Here is a 21,303-nt window from a genome sequence, read left to right on the forward strand (position 1 = left end):
GGGCGGAAGCTAGTCAGAAATAAATATCTTTTGTTTTCATTTGCGTATTTTTATATTTTATAATTTTTTAACACAAACATTACATTTTTTTTATTAAATACAAAATTTGTTTATCCGTTTTATTAGTTAAACTGAACAACTTTCACTAAGAAACTTAGGTCGACAAAAATGTATAGAGTTATGCATTTTGTATGGAAAGCTTATTTTTTTTTATATTTCGTCCAAATTTCTTTGTAAAAGTTGATCAGTTATATAAACATGAAGTTGAAGATATCAATAGAAAGTATTCTCAAATTTTGTGTACTCATAAAAAAAAATCACCCGGTGTAATTTTCACGAAAATTGTTTCAAATTGTCATTTTTGGTACTTATTACGAATATTAAATTATACGAATGATTTAATTTTTAAAAATTAAGTGGAGCAACTTTCCCTTAGTACATTTGTATTATTTACATATAGGATGACAGGATGCATTTGTTTGCACTACTAGACCAAGCCCTTAAGGTTATAGCACAAACATAGTTGTAAATTATTAAATATAAGTGATAAGACTTGAGTATTTTAAATATAAGCCAATAGTTAGTATTATTTACAATTCACTGCCATAGACTTTCTGAATTTTGAATTATTACGTTATCTTAAAATTTTTGGTGCCCTTACATTTGTGTTCGCTAATTCGCTTCGTGACTCGACCATATATTCGACGAACATTCGTATAAGAGTGGCAATCACTGTTGAAACATTCGTCTTCCCATTTATTATGTGGAAGGAAGAATCAATACGAATCTCGAGGCGAAAAGCGAGCGCAATGTTCGCACGAATGTGTAAATGTACCATAAGGTTTTATTTCAAATATGAATAAAATTAAACAGTTTCATTCAGTATCGGGTCGTAACCAATACAATAAAGTTGTTATATTCTAATAAAATAAAGTTTGTTTAAAATTATAATAAATAAACTGCATTTCAAATTTGTTGTAGTTTTTACAATCTCAATTGATGAAACAATAATTCTTAAAAAACAAATTGATGTAAAGATTTTATATAAATTGGAATATGTATTATGTTTAGGGAAGATGGCTTTGGCTTCTTGGACAGCATTTAGAAAAATATAGACGCGTAATAAATGTATAGTCTAAGATATGTATTTTGTAATTTTTTCTTGACTATTAATGTAAATATAAAATGTATAATCACATTTATTAATGTTTTGTGTACAATTGTAAAATGTAGCTAAATAAATAAACAAATAGATTTTTTAATACTCAACAAATAAGTCATGGAATTTACTTTAAAGGATGGAAAAGGTAACACTTGAATATTTTATATTTTCATAACACATACCAGTAAATTAAATTTAAAGTTATTTTTGTTTTAAACCAGTTTCTTTATGTATGGGAAACCACACTGTAGAATCTTATTAAGATCATATCATAGAAATAATGTATTTATTATAAACTATATTTATATGCTGTTGCGTACAAGAATACAATTATTGCTAATAAATTTTATAATGTTTATTAACTAAACTTATTGATAATGTCGATATAATTCTGAGTAAGGATTTTTTTCTTCCAATATTATGTTTTTTGATGCTGGCAATTTCTTATACTTAACATTATAGTTCAAACCAAAATCTTTTTCATAAATTTTCATATGTAATACAATCAAAATTATCGATTCAAACTTAATGATGGCGGTTCGGAGGTTAGCTGCGAATATACGAGCGCACAGGTATCCGACCCTTAACGTTCCGGTAAATAACTAAAATTGTTTTCTGCGCATAAGATCTTTCGATGTTCCGAGCCGCCATTAAGTTTGAATTTTGTGTAGTAACACAAAAGAACAGTGGACCAATGTCATTGAATATTTTTTTTTTCAAATAATAGTTCTTTTTCTCATTTTCTGTTTTATTTTTATGTTTGGATAAATAGAATCAAATAATAAATAAACGTCGACTGGTAAATTAACTATGTATATCAATAATACTTATCCTAATAGCGACAATATAAATTATAGAGTCAAATATCACAAAATATATTGTAAGTTCTAAAGACTGCTTAAAATCTTTTTTTAAGGTTGTGGCAAAAATCATACTTATATAGCGTAAATACTATAAAACGAATAATCATTTAAACATCACAATAAAATTTAAAAACGAGCGTGTGTGCCGAGCACACGTGTCAGAAGTGAAACTTCTTTGGCAAGATTCAAAGATACCGAAATCGTCGCCTTACTCCATGACGTGACGGTATTGCCATGTCGCGACTTGAAATTTTACTCTCAACGCGCCTAAAGAAGTATTACTTCAAAAATATACATACATATCTATAAAAGCATGGCTCAAATAACCAAAGAATGGTAATAGTATAAGAATGATTTCAAAGGATTACTGACGCTTTAAAACATTTATAAAAAATCGTGTGTACGCGCCTTATTTAAAATTACTGAAAAATATTAAATAGAAAATATAAAGTAATTTTGTAATCTTTTAATCGGATTTATTACTTAAAAGTTGTAGCGTGAATCATCGTTAATTCATTATAATTTTTTTATCTAAATAATTAGGTATCTCTATTTTAATTTGATTTTTCTGTGACGTAACATTATTTTATATAGACTGATAAAACAGTGCTCAAATGCAGCCTTTTGTAAAACGCTTGTGCCTGCTTGAATATACATATATGTAATTATATTTATAAGTAATTTTAGATAATTTTACATGTATGTGTGTATAGAGCTAGTCTCTGAATAATAAATACATAAATTGTAAGCACAAACGCCTTCAACGAAGCACAAGTTTATGTAATCATTGTAAACTTTGTACACTTTTGTATTTTTTAAATATATGAAGTGAATTTGATCTGTATTTTTATTTATTTCTTTCCTTACACCTTTTGGCATCACTACTATTGTTGAAAAAATATAGAACTGTGATGGCATTATCCGAATTTATGGTAAATATTTTATTATTATTGATTTTATTATTTGCCCAAATTAAATATTGAACGCGTTAAAAAATGCGTCAAATTGCTTTAGAAGACAATTTATGTACTACACCAAGATTTTACATATCGTCAACACAGTAATGGCGAAATGCAAATCGTAGAGATAATTTGTATATAATTTAGGTTTTAGACAAAGCGGGCGAAGCAGCCAGATAGCTGGTATTTTATAAAGGAAAGATTTAATTCTGTTTTTGTTCGAAATGAACAGGCTCCGAAACCACTTAATCGATTTGAAGATTGTTTTGTTCCTATCACAACTTCAACATCCTTCTAGATACGTATAGGTTTTTTGTCAATAAAATACTGAGAAATTATATAAAATACTCTTTATTTTTCTCCAAATGTAAATATGTAACACCTCACTATGTGGGATATCATTATTTAAAAATTGTCCTATCCTTTTTTTTAAATTTTCCTCTCAGTAACTCATAACTCCCGTGTTTGTTTTCACTTTTTACTGAAAATTTTAATCCATCAAATTATAATTATTCATTTTTACTTAATTTAGTAGTTATTTAATGTCAGCCTTAGTTTATTATCTCCGAACCCTTTTCCTAAACAACCTATCTATAATAATTATGGTGCATCTCTAAAACCCATATGGACGGGTAGAGCACTGTACCCAGCTGTGGACATATTCATATCTTTCAGAAAAATGAATTTAGCCGGGTTCTTTGGCACATAAAGGAATATCCAAGCCGCTATAGCAGTTAGGAGCACACACGCGGTAACTACGCCGATTGTAACTCCAACATAATGTTGCTTGACTTGACACACCAAGTATTTTTCACTGATCTCCATTAGTTTACTGTTGTATAGCACGTGTGGCGTGTAACAACTGAAAATAAGGGAAATGTTATCATATACAATTGTATTAAGGACTATTTTCTTTAATGTAAGGTCACTTACATTAAAGAAAATAGTCTAGTAGTTACTAAGGACACTTTTAAATTATGTTGGAAAAAACGGAGCTTTTACATAATTTAAAAGTGTAATTTTTGACATTAATGATTCTGTATAATTTTTCACTGCGTCCGCGTCGCCGCGTCGTGCAAAGAGAAACCATTTCTCAAAATTTATTGGAATTAGCATTAATATCGGAAATGCGATAATTTCCATGTTTGCTAATTGACCTTCCAATGTAAAATAATTAGACTCACCGTAAATGACTAGATTCTTTATTGCTAATTTGCAGCCGTTTTATCCATTTCAAGTTGCAGTCGCATTTCCATAGATTACCCTGCAAGTCCAAGTGGATCAGATGACCAAAAGGCACCTCTAACTTTTCGGATAAAGTGCTGAGTCTCGAACCTCTGACTGATAAATTTTCTAGAGCAAAATCATCTGCGTCTTCCAAAATTTCTTGGCCAAACGCTAGCTCGCTGAACGTGGTTAAATTTTTATTTCTTTCAAGTTGCAAGCTTGTTAGCCCAGGTAAAAATGCGAAAGTATAAGCGGGAACTTCTTCAATCCACAAATTATTTAATTTAAGTTCTTTCAGCGCTGGCATCTCTGAAAAGTCTTCACCTGATATTTCCGTAATGGGATTATCTGATAGGTCCAAGTACTCTAACGTGAACGGCAATTCAAATATTTCAGTCAGGTTATTATTAGAAATAATTAATCTTCTTATATTGTATGCGTCAACAAAGAAATTGTCGTAAACAGATCGTAAGTTGATACCACTGATAGATAGTGATTGTATTTTATTAGTCAATCCGTATCCGTTTCTGTCGAACAAATTCTTGCTTTTCAGACTTGGACCTAAATTATTGTTGTTGTCTAATATGATTTCATTTAAATTTGAAAGGTGGTGAAATGAGAGTTCAGACAGCGAGTGGAATTTATTGTTCGCGAGATTTAAATACTCCAAATTGTTTATATTTTTAAATGTGTCTTTCTGAATAGCTTCTAGATAATTATTACTTAAATCCAGCCGCTTTAGCTGCGGTAATCGAAGTGCGTCGATGGCAATTTCAGTGATTTTGTTGTTGTTTAAATACAATGCGGTAAGCGTTGATGATTTTAAAATAGGAGTCGCATTAATACTAGTTAAATTGTTCCATGATAAATCTAATGAAAACACAGCACTCGGTAAACTATGGTTCGTTTTTAAAACTGCGGGAAAATAGGAACAGTCGACCACTTCACCAATATCATCGTTTTCACTTTTATTTTGCTTACAAACACACAAATCACTGTCACATAATGTTGAACTGTGAACTCTATGCACATGCGCCACAAAGGCGAGAATTAGGAAAAAACGCATCGTATATAGGTCGTCATTCGGCAAGGTTCGATTGCGTTGTGAGTTGATATTGTAAGGCGAATTTCTTATCAACACACCTGATAACTGTTATCACTGATACTGATTATTGGTCATTTCTCTGTTTTGTAAGAACAAAGAGAGAAAATTGGTCTGCTTTGTGTCTGATAAAACGACACGTTGTTATCAATGAGGTATATTTTTATACGCGCTAATTAGAACAGTAGGTATATAGATTAAACGGCTTTAATATATATATACTACCAATGGAGATTTTAATTGTAAAAGTTTCCATGATACCTGCTATGAATTTGTATTTGATTTTTATAACTAATGACTTCGTTAGTTTTATCTTAACTATTAGTATAAAGAGGAAATACCTATCGTTTGTTTTACGATTTAAGTCAATTAGTATTCGACAGACTTCTCAATTAGGATGATCGCAATTTTTAAAAATGTCAAGATTTTGCATGGATTTTTAACACTGATGTCATAGTTATGTACATTTGGGCTAAATATTTGCATATTATGATCTCATTATTATCGTGTATATGGAAATTCACAAGTAGCATTCACAAGCATATAATATTATATTGAACTGAAAGTGAAATAATTTTAACTTTTAAGATAATTGTTATTCAGTAAATTTAGTAAGAAGTAATAAAAGTACAAAAGGTATAATTTTAATATTGGCATCTTTTATCAATAAATTTGTGAATGTGTTGAGTGAGAAATAAAAAGCTAGTTATTATTTACAGAAAACTTTATTTTACAGGAAATATTCATTACATAATTAGGCTTAGGTATACAAAAATCAAAATAATTAATTTAATATCAGAAACGACTTCTAGTAGCTTGCGTGTTTCCCTTTGTGCTTGGTTCTTCATGTGCCTGTAATAAAATAAAAAAATTACATTATTATTTTTAGATACAAGCTTTATTTCAATATTTTTTAACGTTAAATATTACTGATTACTTAGATTGATAACTGATTGACGCCGACAACTGACTATAAAACGCTGACAACTGACTAAAAACGCTGACAACTGACTACAAAACGCTGACAACTGACTATTCAACACTGACTACTAACTGAAATACACTTACTACTAACTGTTGAGTCCCTTCCTCACCTCTTGTATCTTACCTTAATAACAATAGTGGTCCTAGGCCCAGTATTCCACAATTGCCCCAGTTCATCAACAAACGCAGCCTCAACGGCCACAGTATAGAGCCCGGCGGCCGGCACGCTCACAAGCTGCTGTGCGCTAAAGAAGTCACGTACGGGGGTCACTGTTTGTACCCCGCAGAGGATGGGCGGTATGTTGCTGAGTTCTACCGTCTGAAAGAGGGATAATTTATGGTATAAAATATATTAGACGAGGTATTAAGAAAAAGCACCGATTAAAATTCAGGCTAAATATATTTATATGCTTAAAACAATACAAGAAAAGGCTAAAAGCAACAGTATAAGAATAAGAAGTTATGTTTAAATAAAAAAAAGTGTGCGTGTACTAGTGTACACACGTAAGAAGTGAAACTTCTTTATGACCTTATTTTTCAAAAAAATATTTACTATATGCAACATTACAGAAATACTTCGAATCACGTGTGGCGATAAGAAAAAGATGGCGCGTAACGGAAAATTGTCACGCGTAACGAAAAAATGTTATACTAATTTTTTTTCCCTACCCCGATAAAGAAGTTTCACTTCAAAAAGTATTGTTTATTGGTGTAACTAATATAAGATCTAAACATACATTAACTTACCTTTTCATTGGTTCGCGGGTGTGGGGTGGCTGTTACAGTTATTTGAACACCCTTCACTTGTCGCATCGGCTTCTTTTTACTGTTCCTAAATAATAAATAAAAAAATATTAGTACTAAAACAGTTTTAAATTATCTCGCATATGTTGAAACTATTTGTAAGTTAATCACATTGCAGATTTATACTATGCATTCTTTGGCCATACATAACTGTGTGCGTATGTACTATTAGATATTTAATCTGAAATAGTATTGTGTGATGTAGGTATGGTTTTTGTTCTTTTTGTCCTCAATCTATGTTTGCATATATTCGTATATGTGTTAGAGTGTAACCATACCTGCTTGTGTGCTTGTTCATCGTATGTATGTTTGCGCTCGCGCTACATAAATCACGTGCACACGTGTGTGTGTTTGTTCGCATACTGCACACATCACGCAAGTGTATGTGTCTGTGCACAAGTCACACGCATGTGTGTATTTCGCCCTGCACATATCACCTGCTTGTATGTGCGTATGCCCATCACGCGTAAATGTCTGTATCGGCCCTGCACACATCGCCCGCATGTGCATGTGTGTATAGCCGTTTTGCACTTATCACCCGCTTGTATGTTTGTACACACACACACAAGTACACAATGCGTGCACATGTGTGTGTGTGTACAGTGTGTGTATGTCTGTATGTGTGCACTCACCCGCGCAGCACGACCCCCTCCAACCCCAGCGCGAGGCGGTGCGACAGCGGCAGCGTGGCCGCGTGGTCGGCGGGCGGCGGCCGGCTCGGCGGCGACAGCGCCACGCGGCACCACGCGGCCGCACCGGCGCCCGCACCGCACACGTCGCGGGACCAGGCCGCACCGGAGCCGAGACCCGAGCCAACAGCGGCCACCGCTGCTAGCACAGCCTCCGCGTGCTAATCATATTTAGTTATTTGAGTAAGACATAGGTTACTATGACTAGGACTAGGACTGAGCGTCAGTCTGTCGTCAGTTCAGTTCATCAGTCAGTCCGTCCGTCATTCAGTCCAACACCACATCATAATCTATAGTACATCAGTCAGAATCGACATTCGAAATCGAAAATTTAACAATAATTCCAAAAGTTTTCAAACTTCGGTCAAGTGAATGGTTCATTGGGACGACAATAAATCTCATTTTGCAACCTTGTCCGCAGTCCGGAACATTTATTTATTTATTTATTTACTCTTTATTGTACAAGAGTCTTATAAAATAAAAGTACAACAAAACCATTCAAAATGTACAAATGGCGGCCCTATGGCTCAAAGCCATCTCTGCCAGGCAACCTTCAGGCAAAGGACAAATCAAAACTTTAGGTAGCCAATTAGTAATTTGACAACAAAAATAAAAACATTGTTAAAATTGCAATTAAATTATTTTTTGCTGTATGGTCGTGAAAAAAATTCCAAAAGTTCTGCAAACTTGACACAGAAATCGGAAATATATACCGAACGGTTGTATAAATTTGCAACCTTTTTCGTTGACCGGAACATGTTTATTCATAATTATTTTTAACTAGATTTCCGCCCGCGGCTTCGCCCGCGTTTGCAAAGGAAAACCCGCATAGTTCCCGTTCCCGTGGGATTTCCGGGATAAAAACTATCCTATGTGTTAATCCAAGTTACCCTCTATATGTGTGCTAAATTTCATTGTAATCGGTTCAGTAGTGTTTACGTGAAAGAGTACAACAAACATCCATACATCCATACATCCTTACAAACTTTCGCCTTTATAATATAATATTAGATTCGTGGTCATTTTTTCGAGTAAGGTGGTCTGGGAATAATTACAAAAGTTTTGGAACTTGGTTGCAAACTTCGAAAACATCTATTTTGATGCATTACAAATTTGCAACCTCATTCGGTTTAATAAAAAAAAAAAACATAATATTAAAAGATGTTCCGTACACTGAGATCGGTTGCAAAAATACGTGATATGAAATATTATATCGAAAACTTCCCCAAGTTTGCAGAACTTTTGGAATTTTTTTCACGACCATACAGCAAAAAATAATTTAATTGCAATTTTAACAATGTTCCGGACTGCGGACAAGGTTGCAAAATGAGATTAACTGTCGTCCCAATGTACCAATCACTTGACCGAAGTTTGAAAACTTTTGGAATTATTGTGAATTGATTGTCTTGACTGACTGGAGTATAGGTACTAATATTATAAAGCTGAAGAATTTGTTTGTTTGTTTGAACTCGCTAATCTCAGGAACTACTGGTCCGATTTGAAAAATTCTTTCGGTGTTAGATAGCCCATTGATCGAAGAAGGCTATATATCATCACGCTAAGACCAACCGGAGCGGGGCCACGCGGAAGAAACCGCGGAGCGCAGCTAGTAAATACATAATAATAAATATTTCAGGACAATTTTCACACCTGGCACGATCTGATCCCATACTAAGCTTTCGCTCATGTTATGGAAACCATATGGCTGATAAACGTACATATATAATTTTAAATAAATACTTATACTTAACACCCAGACACAGAGCAAACGTCTATGTTCATCACACAAATATTTGCCACGGATGGCAATCGAACCCACGGCCTCTGGCTTGGCAGGGCAACTAAGCCGACCGGTCACCATACATTATATAAAGTTTTTTAAAAATACATATTATCTAGAATATATGACAATAACGGTGTACATACATCATACCATATCCATATCTGCGCGTGCTGTTGTGATGATAAGTTGAAACGTTTCAATATCACCTGATATGTCATTTTTTATTTTATTGGCCTAGTAGTCCAGCATATAAAATGACTTAATGACTTCATAAGTTGATAGAACCCAATTGAACACTGAGGCGACCCACGATAGGCATATATTTAATAGTCAGTGCCATATAGTCATTTGTCAGTACCATATAATCATTAGTCAGTTGCATATAGTCAATAGTCAGTAACATACAGTCATTAGTCAGTCAATCTATAGTCAGTATCATAAAGGCATTGAGTATACGCAATAGGCGGTATATAAAAAAAGGCTTATGCGAAACCTGTTATTATTATCAATAATTAAAATATGTATAGTACAGTAGTCAGTATAGTTATTAATTCTGTCAAATTAGACGGAAGATACAATAATAATTCGCATTCAGCTTTAAGAGGGGGCATAAAGCAAAATAACCAATCTTCTATTAGATGATACGTGTAATATTCACGACCAAATCTAAAAAATAAAATATATATCAAACTAGATGATATGTTCAACGATTCTGTTTAATCAAAAACATAAAATATTAAAATTTACTACTCTATAAAAAAATCTTGAATATTACACGTATCATCTAATAGAAGATTGGTTATTTTGCTTTATGCCCCCTCTTAAGTTAGTTCGTGTTCAAAATACCATCATAATTGAAATCCTCATCATTGCGACGAGTAAAAGACACTCGGAGTCAAAAATGTAACATTCCAATGGACTATATAACTATTCAGAAAACAAGAAGAAAGGTATAGTTGAAATGATTCCATCGTCAAGTACAATATGTTTTTTTCGATGAGTTTCATCTCCTTGCTGACCAATTCTGGCCTTACTATTAGTGACATGTTTATGATTAACAATATACCTCATATTGAATATAAGTGTTCCAAAAATACATTAAACTTACCCTATGCGTAATCCCGGACCCAGTAGTAGGATTATCGAACAGTTTAGTCGATATTTCAGCCAAAGCAGCGGCTGGGGTCAAAGCTATAGTTTCTTCCAGACTCGTGGGCTTCATTTCCTTATTGGTCAGTTCTGGTCGTTCCACTTGTGACATCGTTATCCGCTCTATGAGTTGGGCCAACTGGCTGTAGGTGTATTGCGAACTGGGGCGGAGTCAAGGAAAGATGCAAAACTTCACAAAATTAGTTTTTGAAGTGAAAACTTCTTTAGCGGCGTTGAGCACTTTTTCTGTAATGGGTATAAAATCTTAAACTCGCGTCAGGACACGTGACCTGATCGAAAAAGCGTAAAACGGATACAATATCAAACATGCTCAACGTTAATAATCAAGTTTTCACTTCTGCCGGCACTCCCCCAGTGCAATCCGTCTTTTTTATTCAATTGTGATGAATACAATATAGATATTGTTAAATTTAATAATGCTACGGTACCAGACACATGACTTTGCAAGGTCATGGTCGTCTATCTCACTACGAGTTTCTCATTGTTCACTTCGTGAAACTAAAATTGGTCATTTTGCTTATTATTATTTTATGGTTATTATGATTATGTCTGTAAGTAAAAGGAAGACAGTTCGTGATAATGTGTTAGTGCGCACGTAACGACTTTTCTCTCATTAAGCGCCAAGACCTATAATAAGTGCTCATCTTTTTTTCAAGAAAAGAGTGAACATGTACCTTGTAGGGAAGCGCGTTCCATCTTAAGTCACATCTCAGCTTACCATCAGGCGAGATCGTGGTCAAGCGTTTTCCTATTATACAATAAATAAATAAGTGTAGACGTAAATAAAAAAGTAGTAAAAGTATATTTTTTAAGATCCTTTTTTGACGTGACAACGTCTTATAATTCGATAGAGCCGGCTGCACGCACGAAAAACATGACTCATGCGGCGTTACCTCGCTCTGAGGCGTTCCATGTAAGGCTTGAAGTGCAAGCGAGAGCGCGGAGCGAGCGACAAAGAAGCACAATCGGACGTTGTGACGTTCAACTATCGTCAGTAAACCGACTTTACAGACAACCAATTTTTTTAAATTTCCATATGTTCATTCACATTTTCATTTCATTTGAAAAAGGATACACATCAAACAGCCGCAGCGTAGAGGTGTGCGCATGGAACGCAGTGCGTGCGATGGCCCCGTAGCGCGCCGCTACCGCGTGTAACGCACGTGCCGCGCGCCGCAGTGCGTGTGCGCACGCGCCGGCACGCGCGGCGGGGTCGCGGGCCGCCTGGGGGGGGGGGGGAATCTTAATAAATAATAAATAAATAATAAATATATATTTCGGGTCAATTTTCACACACGGCATGATCTGATCCCATACTAAGCTTTCGCTTGTGTTATGGAAACCAGATGGCTGATAAACGTACATATGTATATCATTTTAAATAAATACTTATATAGATAATTAACACCCAGACACAGAGCAAAAATTTATGTTCATCACACAAATATTTGCCTCGGGTGGGGATCGAACCCACGACCTCTGGCTTGGAAGGCAGGGCCACAAACAACCAAGCCAACCGGCCAGTTAATAATAATAGGGATATATGTTCACAAATGTGTTTATTTAGAAAAGGTGTTCCGAATACATAGAACAACATGAGCAAAACAAAGGAAAATTTCTTGCCAGCCCGCACACACCCTCCCCAACCACGAATACGATAGCGTTATAGCCAGCGGTAGCTGGATATTGCCCTATCAGCTGCCGCTGTACGAACGAGTGCAGCCGCTCTACACCATCTACGTCTAAATCCTTCTCTTATTCACTGGTACATATGCAAGCGCTATAGCCGGAGCGGGCTACGTGCACACCGTTCTTCCCTTCCCCTCTATAAACATACAGACCTGTGCGTGAGCAAGTGCTATAGCTGGAGGTGGCTGAGTACACACAGCCCTCGCAGCTGCAGCAGTTCTTGCCAGTGCAGCCAAAGCAGCAGCTCTCGCAGCAGCCCAGGCCGGTGCCAGCGGCTCGCACGCCCCGCAGCCGCTGCAGCCCGCGGAGCAGCCCCCGCGGGCTGACACGCCGGCAGAACCGAACAGTTCCCATTTGGCACTTGCTTCTTCTAGACCGCTAATACCTGAGGAGGTTATGTTACTTAAGGCCGATTTTTCAATGCTTGAAAAATAAAAAAATGAATAAGATATTTATTTAAAAACCATACATATGTTTTACACAGTTACAATTGTATTTATGTTGCACGTTTTACATACATTGAGCTTTAATGCTTGGATAAAACTTATCCGTCCAATAAAGTATTACACGATAATATTAAAATGTCACGTAAACTGTCAAATACGGACAATTAGAATACGTTTTTAAAATAGTAGTTTTATATGTTTCAACGAATAAGTTTTATCCAAGCATTGAAAAATCGGCCCTTAGTACTGCAATAATTACGCAATGCAACAATATTAAAATCTTTGACTGTAAATACATTTGTTGCCTGAAATAAATGAATAAATAAATAAAGTGACCATGATTATTATTTCAAATATAATTAAATTCATAAAATTCTGAAAAACGTTACTGTAGAATCCAAATTAATATTATAAATTCGAAAATATATTCGCGTCTACCTACAATATGGATGATATTTGATACAAAAAATAATTGGAGACTTAAGATAGAACATAGGATTTATCCTGTAAATCCCAGGAGAATGGGAACTACGCAGAACGCGACTTTTAGTTTTTCACAAAATTTTAAAGCTGTCGAACAAGTTATACAATTTTTTATTCGTAATAAAAGAAAAACCTTTCTTTATAATATCAGTGCAAATATAAACCACTGACCGACTTCCAACAGCGTAGCGTCAGCATCAGCAGCTCGGTACAGCGCTGTGAGCCAGCGCTGAGCAGACTCGCTGGGAGCTTCTTGTGAGAGACGCTTTAGTATCTCAGCCGCTAGTTTGTGGTGACCGTACCTGGGAGTTTCATTTTTTTTTCAAAGATTCACAGTAACCATTGTTAGGCCGCGTTTCCATCTGCAAGAAAACTTCCGCGAGAAATGTCGGACAGTCTGTCTGACAGCAACTTGCAAGTCTACTTGCATGTGGAAACGCGGAATTAGACTTGCAAGCTACTGTCAGACAGACTGTCGGACATTTCTTGCGGAAGTTTTCTTGCAGGTGGACAGAGGTCAGAGGCGGCCTTACATTTATCAAATCGGTGGTAAATGTTAAAAAATGTTATGACGATTCAAATCTGCTTTTATAAGAAGTCTAATTGAATAAATAAATGTTTGAGTTTGAGTTCAATATTTAGTTTAAAAAGGCTGAGTGAAAGTAAAATCACACTCGGCTAAAAAAATAATATTAATAACGCGATTTACATAATAATAAAATAAACACCACGCTAAGTGAGTAGAGTAGCAATGAATGAAAAAAAAAAGACGGATTGCACTCCGGGAGTGCCGGCAGAAGTGAAAACTTGATTATTAACGTTGAGCATGTTTGATGTCCATCCGTCTTACGCTTTTTCGATCAGGTCACGTGTCCTGACGGGAGTTTAAGATTTTATACCCAACGCCGCTAAAGAAGTTTTCACTTCAAAAATAGAGGAAATATTTCTTACACGGTTGAAACGGCACAGCTAGTTAGGTAGGTTATTGTTATTTATTATTTACCCACCTCAAACAAACCCTAGCCACTCTATATCTCGTCCAGCCATCAGCCCCCGCTATGGCCTCCAGGATCCTGTCCATCCATCCACTCTGCAGCTTCATGGTGAGAGCAGCACGAGCTCGCTCTTGGAGTAGCACAGTACAGATCAGTACTAGGGTCGTACCGTCGTAGGTCGGGTCGTTTCGGGCTGCTTCTCTGTGGAAATTGGTTAATTTTTTAGGCATATTTAGCAGAAAGGCCTTGTTTATAGCTATAATTATAGTGGAATATTAAATCTATTAATATAATGAATGGAAATTCTTTATTTCTTTAGAAATAAAAAAACATAACAGCATACATTTAAAATAAGTAAAGGGTGGCCTCATCGATAGGTAGCAATCTCTAACAGTAAACATAACGTGGGTGATTTAAAACAAGGCAATTCAAACAAGGAAAGCAAAGTTAAATATTCAATAATGCGCGGTATATTAAAATATACTAGTTATATAAACATATGAATAAAAATGTATAACATAGTATAAAAATCTGTGCCAATGACGCATAACACACAATATTTTTGGCACTATATAGTCAATTGGCACTCACTTAGCAGCATCCAACGCTGGCATCAGATATCTCAACGCAGGCGCAATGTGCGATCCAGCCAACGCTGCAAGAGCCTCCAATAACGCTACTTGTCGTTTCCCCCCCACTGGCTCCTTACCCCCCACCACACCGATAGATAGCTGCCCCCCCACTACTGCGGCTGTTCGTTCCGCGTATAATGTAGGTTCCGCTGTGCTTAGTTGTACCTTGGAAACATTTGAATTATTAATAAAGTTTCATTAAAACAATATTAACATTATTTCTTTGTTATTTTGTGTAATATATTGTGTCTGCGTGTACATTCATACAATACACACACAGACAAATAAAGAGACAAAACATAACAAAAAAACAGTTTTATAAAAACTTATCTCTATTAAAGATACAGTATATTTCTGAAGAGCATAGAATGTTGGACATAAAACTCGTATTTGGTCCTCCGAGCCGGATTTGAACCAGTGGCTTATTTATACAAATAATAATAATAAATGTATCGATGACACATATACATATACGACAGACACATAACAGTCGCTGTAGCTCATATCGGCAAGGAGCGATTATTTCTAACATTTCCATATACATAATATATATATCTAACACAACACTTTACACACAAAACAAGAGCCTTACCAAGCAACGCAGGGCAATCCTCAAAGGTTTTATATTCTGTTCCGGCGAGTATCCAGTGCAAATAACGAGAGATTCTAAAGCCAGCATGAGATCCGCTCCCTCCACTGGTAGAGTTTCTTCGTAACTGAATATAAAAAAATAAGCTATTATTATATGTGAATGTAGCCGAATGTGATGCTATTTTATATGTTCCGTCAATCAAAGCTGGTATTTATGCACTCTTCTGATTTTCTGAATCCAAAAGATTAATATACATATAATGTATTTATATATTAATTTTTTTAGCACCTGATGCGTTATAAGGATACAATCTGGCAATATGTAACGGGACGATAACATATATGTGCTACTACATAATCATGACCCACATACAATTTCATGTAGGTTCGCACTACCCATTACACAATCACTTATGATTTAGTTTCATGTAAGTTTACACTACACATTATACAATCACGTACGATTTACAATTGCATGTAAGTTCGAACTATACACTACACAATCACGTACGATTTACATTCTATATATTATTATGTATATAAAAATGAAACCCGTTACGCGTTGTCACGTCATCACGTATGAAGGGCTGAACCGATTTCGATAATTCTCTTTTTATTATATTCCTTGAAGTACGAGGATGGTTCTTATGTAGAGAAATCGTAAATATGTACCACGGGCGAAGTCGGGGCGGACCGCTAGTTACATATAGATTCGCACTACCCAACTTTTATACTAAACGTAATATACAAATATTTGAATTTGAATTTGCTCTATTAACATTACCGTACCCCAGTATATTTTCAATATCCCCATATCTATATGATCAACTCACCAATGCACCACGACCCTGGTGAGCACATCAGAAGCAATGGCAGCCTGTTGCAGGTCCACACTCAGAGCAGCATCAGAACAGAACTGCCGCAGAGCACTGGGACTACCTACTCGTGGACTGCCCGCTGATGCACAGATATTTGCCCCATATCTATATGATCAACTCACCAATGCACCACGACCCTGGTGAGCACATCAGAAGCAATGGCCGCCTGCTGCAGATCTACACTTAGAGCAGCATCAGAACAGAACTGCCGCAGAGCACTGGGACTGCCCACTCGTGGACTGCCTGCTGATGCACAGATCGCTGGGCATTTTACTAGTATCTGTAGAGAAAAATGTTAATTCTAATGCATGTTAGTTTAGTTTAGTTTACTAGTTAGTTTTTGCCTGCAAAGGTAATTGCAATGGAAATGCGATTTTTACGATTTTTCTGTAGAATGAAGTAGCTTATGTTATTCTAGCTTCCTAATTATCGCCACAATGCAAAATCATTGCAACATAATAAAGCAAACGTATACTTTCGTATTTATAATATGTATTAGTTAGGTGTATTTGGTTGTTTATCTTTCTTTCATATCATCGTGGAGAAGTTTTATACAAACAGGCCAAAAAAAAAACGTTCGCCTATGGCGCAGACGTTGGTTCGAATCCCGTCTCGTGATCAAATTGCCATTCTATAAAAAAATATCATCTATAAAATAAAGCATTTGAATGATATAAAACTAAATATCAAATGGATTAATGTAATGATTCATATCATGTATTTTAAACCAATAGGACAAAAAAAAAACATTCGCCTATGGCGCAGATGTGGGTTCGAATCCCGTCTCATGATCAAATTTTTACTATTCTATAAAAAAATCATCACTTATATTGAATGGTATAGTGGTTATGTTTGAATGGTATACAACTTAATATCAAATGCAAGATTAATGTAATGATTCATAGTTCATACCTGCATAACCTGCAAGCACAGCATAGTATGCTCCGAGTCCTGTGTCTCACTGGCCGCTCGAACAAGATCCTGTATTGACTCAGCTGACCATAGCGCTGCGTGTTCTGCCAACTTTCGCAACCCAAGTAGGGCTGCTTTACGAACTGCTGATCGAGGATCGTTCATTGCTAGACTGAGGAGGAGTTCCACCTGAGAATGATGATGGTTGTAAGTTATGTTAGGTTATAACAGATTTTAATAAAAAGCATGAATTTTTAAATATTTATTTTATTTTGTGCAGAATTGTTAAATAATTATCAAGTTATCCAGATTCTTAATATAGAAAATAGGGAATATACGTATAATACTAAAAAAAAAGAGGCGGCCGTCACGGAACGGAACTTGAAAAATTCTTTCGGTGTTAGATAGCCCATTTATTGAGGAAGGCTATAATATATCATCACACTAAGACCAACAGGAGTGGAGCACTGCGGGTAAAATCACAGGGCACAGCTACTAAATAATATTTTGATGTGCTCAGTTAACCCATTGACCACCGAGCGGCCCGATCGGGCCGCGACACAATAGATTTTCTATTGTGTCTGTGATTCCGGGACTGAGGGATTAACAATAATTTTCTCTATTGAATAAAGTGTTTTAGTAACAGAATATCAATATACCTGATCAGGCACATGAACAACCGTGTCTGCTGCAATGGCAGTAAGTGCTGTTATAGCTGCCCTCACTGAACTTGATGAAGGGAACCTTTCCAAGAGTGATCGGAGAAGTTTTAAAACCCCTTGCGCTCGAACAGCTGGAAAAGTATGAAAATGTTAGTGGAAAACTAATAGAAAATGTATTTTTTGTCTCTACTGTTTTGAGATCTGATGATTCTGAATTATAATATAAATAAATTGATAAATAATATGGAATTATTGAAAACAACATTTCATGTAAGTCACAATATTTTTACTTAGAGGCAAAAACATCTGATTATTAAAATAATAAGAAATCCATTAATACTGTAACATCAATTACACTTATTGAAACTGACAGAATTGACATTTTTTTAAATTGAAATTGTAAAAATAATTATACCTCCTCCATGAACAGTCCTTAGAGCTCTCACAAGCTTAGCCCTCCGCTCTGCACCTGTACTCTCACACTCTACCATGTCTGATAGCTTGTTGCACATGGATACTGCAAATGCGCTGCAAACAAATTTAATAAAACATTAAGAATTACTTCAAGAACAACAAAAGATTATCTAATATTTCATAGTTTATTGGCAATTTTTAAAACAGCAGGTTATTGTATAATGAAACTTATTATTTACAATATTGAGTATGTGTCGACTGTCGATATAAGATAAATCGTAAGATATTTCGTAAATTTATTGATTTGGATTGAAATGTAATGCTTACTTAGAATGTGCTGCAAATCTTGTAGTGGCATAAATAGCAGCTTCTACTTCAACATTGTCGTGGCTCTCCAGGCCTCTTCGTATAGCATGGTGAACATTCTGCCGCTCCGGTATGATACCAGCCACCGCTCCCAAAGTTCTTAAAGCCAAAGCCCTGGCTACAGGGTCGTTAGAATGGAGCACACTAAAAACCCGCCTTAAGAACTCGTCGACGTTCAATATCTTGTCCAAATGCTTCTCGCTTTGTTGACAAACCCGTAAAACCCATAATCGCAAGAAGTTATTGCCCATACGAAAGACATCCGATAGTTTTAGAAATGACGAATTTATTAGAATCGGGAATGGATATTTTTCGAAAAGACGCGGGAAACGAACGATCGCTTCGCATTGCTCGCCAACTTTCCCAGATCTGAGACCTGTAAAACAATAATTTATAGCAGCGGTTGTGACTGAAAAATAATATACGCAAGGTTATAATATGTTTACCTTTGTCTAGTTCAGTTAATGCAGAATTTGCATCTTGTTCCGGCTCACCGGCATTATCGTTGAATGTATTTAATCTCACACCAATCATATTTTATAGTTTGTTTATTATTAAAATATTCAGAAAACAACAAATAAAGATAAATAAAATCCAGAGGCGTTCAAACGGCAAAATGACAACTGGCATTTGACAGCAGTCGCCACTCGCCAGTCAAATATTTGTTGCGTAGAGGGAGGGGAGAATGATTTGTTGTCATTTAATCCGCTTTACGCATTATATTTTGAAAAATTGTACTTTAAAAAAAATATTTATAAAATAAACTAAATGTTGCACGTAAATAATATACAATTTATTGAATACAATGTGTAAATTTTAAGAAAAATATTTGACAAATCTTTTACGTTACAGACTACAGTGCTCTCTAAAGATATTTTATGGAACCTCTATATATTTTAATTCGTTAGTCGGCTTATAGATGTCACCAAGATCCAGATGGTTCATTTATTATGGAGAAAACAGATGGCACCAGTTATCTTGAATCATAATAATATGTCGTGTATATTCTACCTACATATATAATTTACATACTACATATTATCTATAAAACATACCTAAAAACCAATATTCTGTGACTGACTCTATCATAGCCTTTTTTTTAATACTTATCTTAAAAATTAGTACCCCATAATGAGACCACGTAGTTTTATCAAATTATAAAATATTCAAGATTTGTTTTGTTTTTCATTTTAATATTAATATCACATAATATGTTGGAAGGAAGCAGTTACAAATTATAGAAGTAAATGAACACCATTAAGTTTTAGTACCTACCTACGCTACATTAAAACGATATTATTGTGTAGAACGAGAATCTCTATCATTATTCACACAACACATCTAATTGGCATCAAACAATTACGTGCAAATAGTTTGTCACCGTAGCTCAGATGGAAGCCTGAAATTAGCCATAGTATCGGGTATTTAGTCACACGAGTGTGGGTAATTACAACTGCCTGTGTCACCGGAGCTGTATGCCGCCATTACGGAAATTACCCGCCTCTGTAATCTTTGAGATCGCTGAATTCGGTTCAAGATTTTCATTAACGTGAAACGTGTATTCTATTCGTATATTTTAGGTTAATGATTTTTTAAATGGCGAATTTGTCTTTGAGCTCTACAATTTTGTCTTTTATGTAAATTGGCTTCAAGATATATGAACACAGAACAATAAGATGCGAATTGTATAGATATTAGGTAGGTATGTATTATAGTTATTATCTAATATAGATTTTATCAGTTTTATAGTATACTAGCTTTCCACCCGCGGCATCGCCCGCGCAGTCAAAGAAAAACCAGCATAGTTCCCCTTCCCGTGAGATTTCCGGGATAAAACCTATGTCCTTTCTCGGGTATCAAAATATCTCTATACCAAATTTCATGCAAATTGGTTGAGTAGTTAAGGCGTGATTGAGTAACAGACAGACAGACAGAGTTACTTTCGCATTTTATAATATGTATTAGTATGGATAGGTATTTATCTCATTTTCAATTATTGTATTCTAATACAAATCTACACTATAGATTATTATCTATACTTACAGAGAAAGGATTATATGTAGTTACCTACCTACTTTTTTGAATGTAACGGATAAATTGAAAAAAGAAAGCTTATTTTTTCATAAGCTACGGCTTTACCGAGTAGCATAGGCTATTTTATTATATGTATAAAAACAATATAAAATAGCACTTTTATATCGAATTAATTTTAGCGATTGGATTGGATTATACTTATCTCAAAATTAATTACAATTAGACTCAGAAGTCAGATCCCGTTTGTTTCAAACTCTTATTCAAACTTCAATTCATGCAGTTTGGTAGGGAAAGTCACCGTGAAATCTATATAAATTGTGCGTTTTAAAAAACAAAAGCTTTATTTATATATTTTCTGTTTTAAACTAAAAGTACTTACTTATATTTTTTTTAATTAAAATATAGGCACATGGCAACATATGTTTTTTTTACAGATACCTACAACAGATTCTATGTAT

The 21,303-nt window shown here is 35.1% G+C and overlaps 2 protein-coding genes across 2 annotated transcripts; both read right to left on the reverse strand.

Moving 5' to 3' along the window:
- Positions 1–3,449: 3,449 nt before the first annotated feature.
- Positions 3,450–5,301, reverse strand: LOC149902689 (tsukushi-like). Its single transcript, XM_090109538.1, has 2 exons — positions 4,169–5,301; positions 3,450–3,846 (listed from the first exon to the last, which is right to left on the reverse strand). Exons 1-2 carry the CDS (start codon positions 5,275–5,277, stop codon positions 3,585–3,587), a joined length of 1,371 nt encoding a protein of 456 aa, XP_089965664.1. The 5' UTR covers positions 5,278–5,301; the 3' UTR covers positions 3,450–3,584.
- Positions 5,302–6,028: 727 nt separating this feature from the next.
- Positions 6,029–19,408, reverse strand: defl (Integrator complex subunit 7). Its single transcript, XM_090109637.1, has 17 exons — positions 19,258–19,408; positions 18,773–19,187; positions 18,447–18,559; positions 18,029–18,162; positions 17,370–17,558; positions 16,580–16,737; positions 15,581–15,704; positions 14,948–15,153; positions 14,369–14,557; positions 13,533–13,663; positions 12,585–12,817; positions 11,819–11,967; positions 10,682–10,883; positions 7,734–7,951; positions 7,045–7,129; positions 6,422–6,616; positions 6,029–6,165 (listed from the first exon to the last, which is right to left on the reverse strand). The coding sequence occupies exons 1-17, from the start codon at positions 19,343–19,345 to the stop codon at positions 6,109–6,111; spliced, it is 2,886 nt and encodes a 961-aa protein (XP_089965763.1). The 5' UTR covers positions 19,346–19,408; the 3' UTR covers positions 6,029–6,108.
- Between the last annotated feature and the right edge of the window lie 1,895 nt (positions 19,409–21,303).

This window comes from Colias eurytheme, chromosome 14, assembly GCF_061535395.1.
Source record: "Colias eurytheme isolate Ceu_HAF_F1 chromosome 14, ilColEury1 Martin Lab GWU primary, whole genome shotgun sequence".
Classification (NCBI taxonomy): domain Eukaryota; kingdom Metazoa; phylum Arthropoda; class Insecta; order Lepidoptera; family Pieridae; genus Colias; species Colias eurytheme.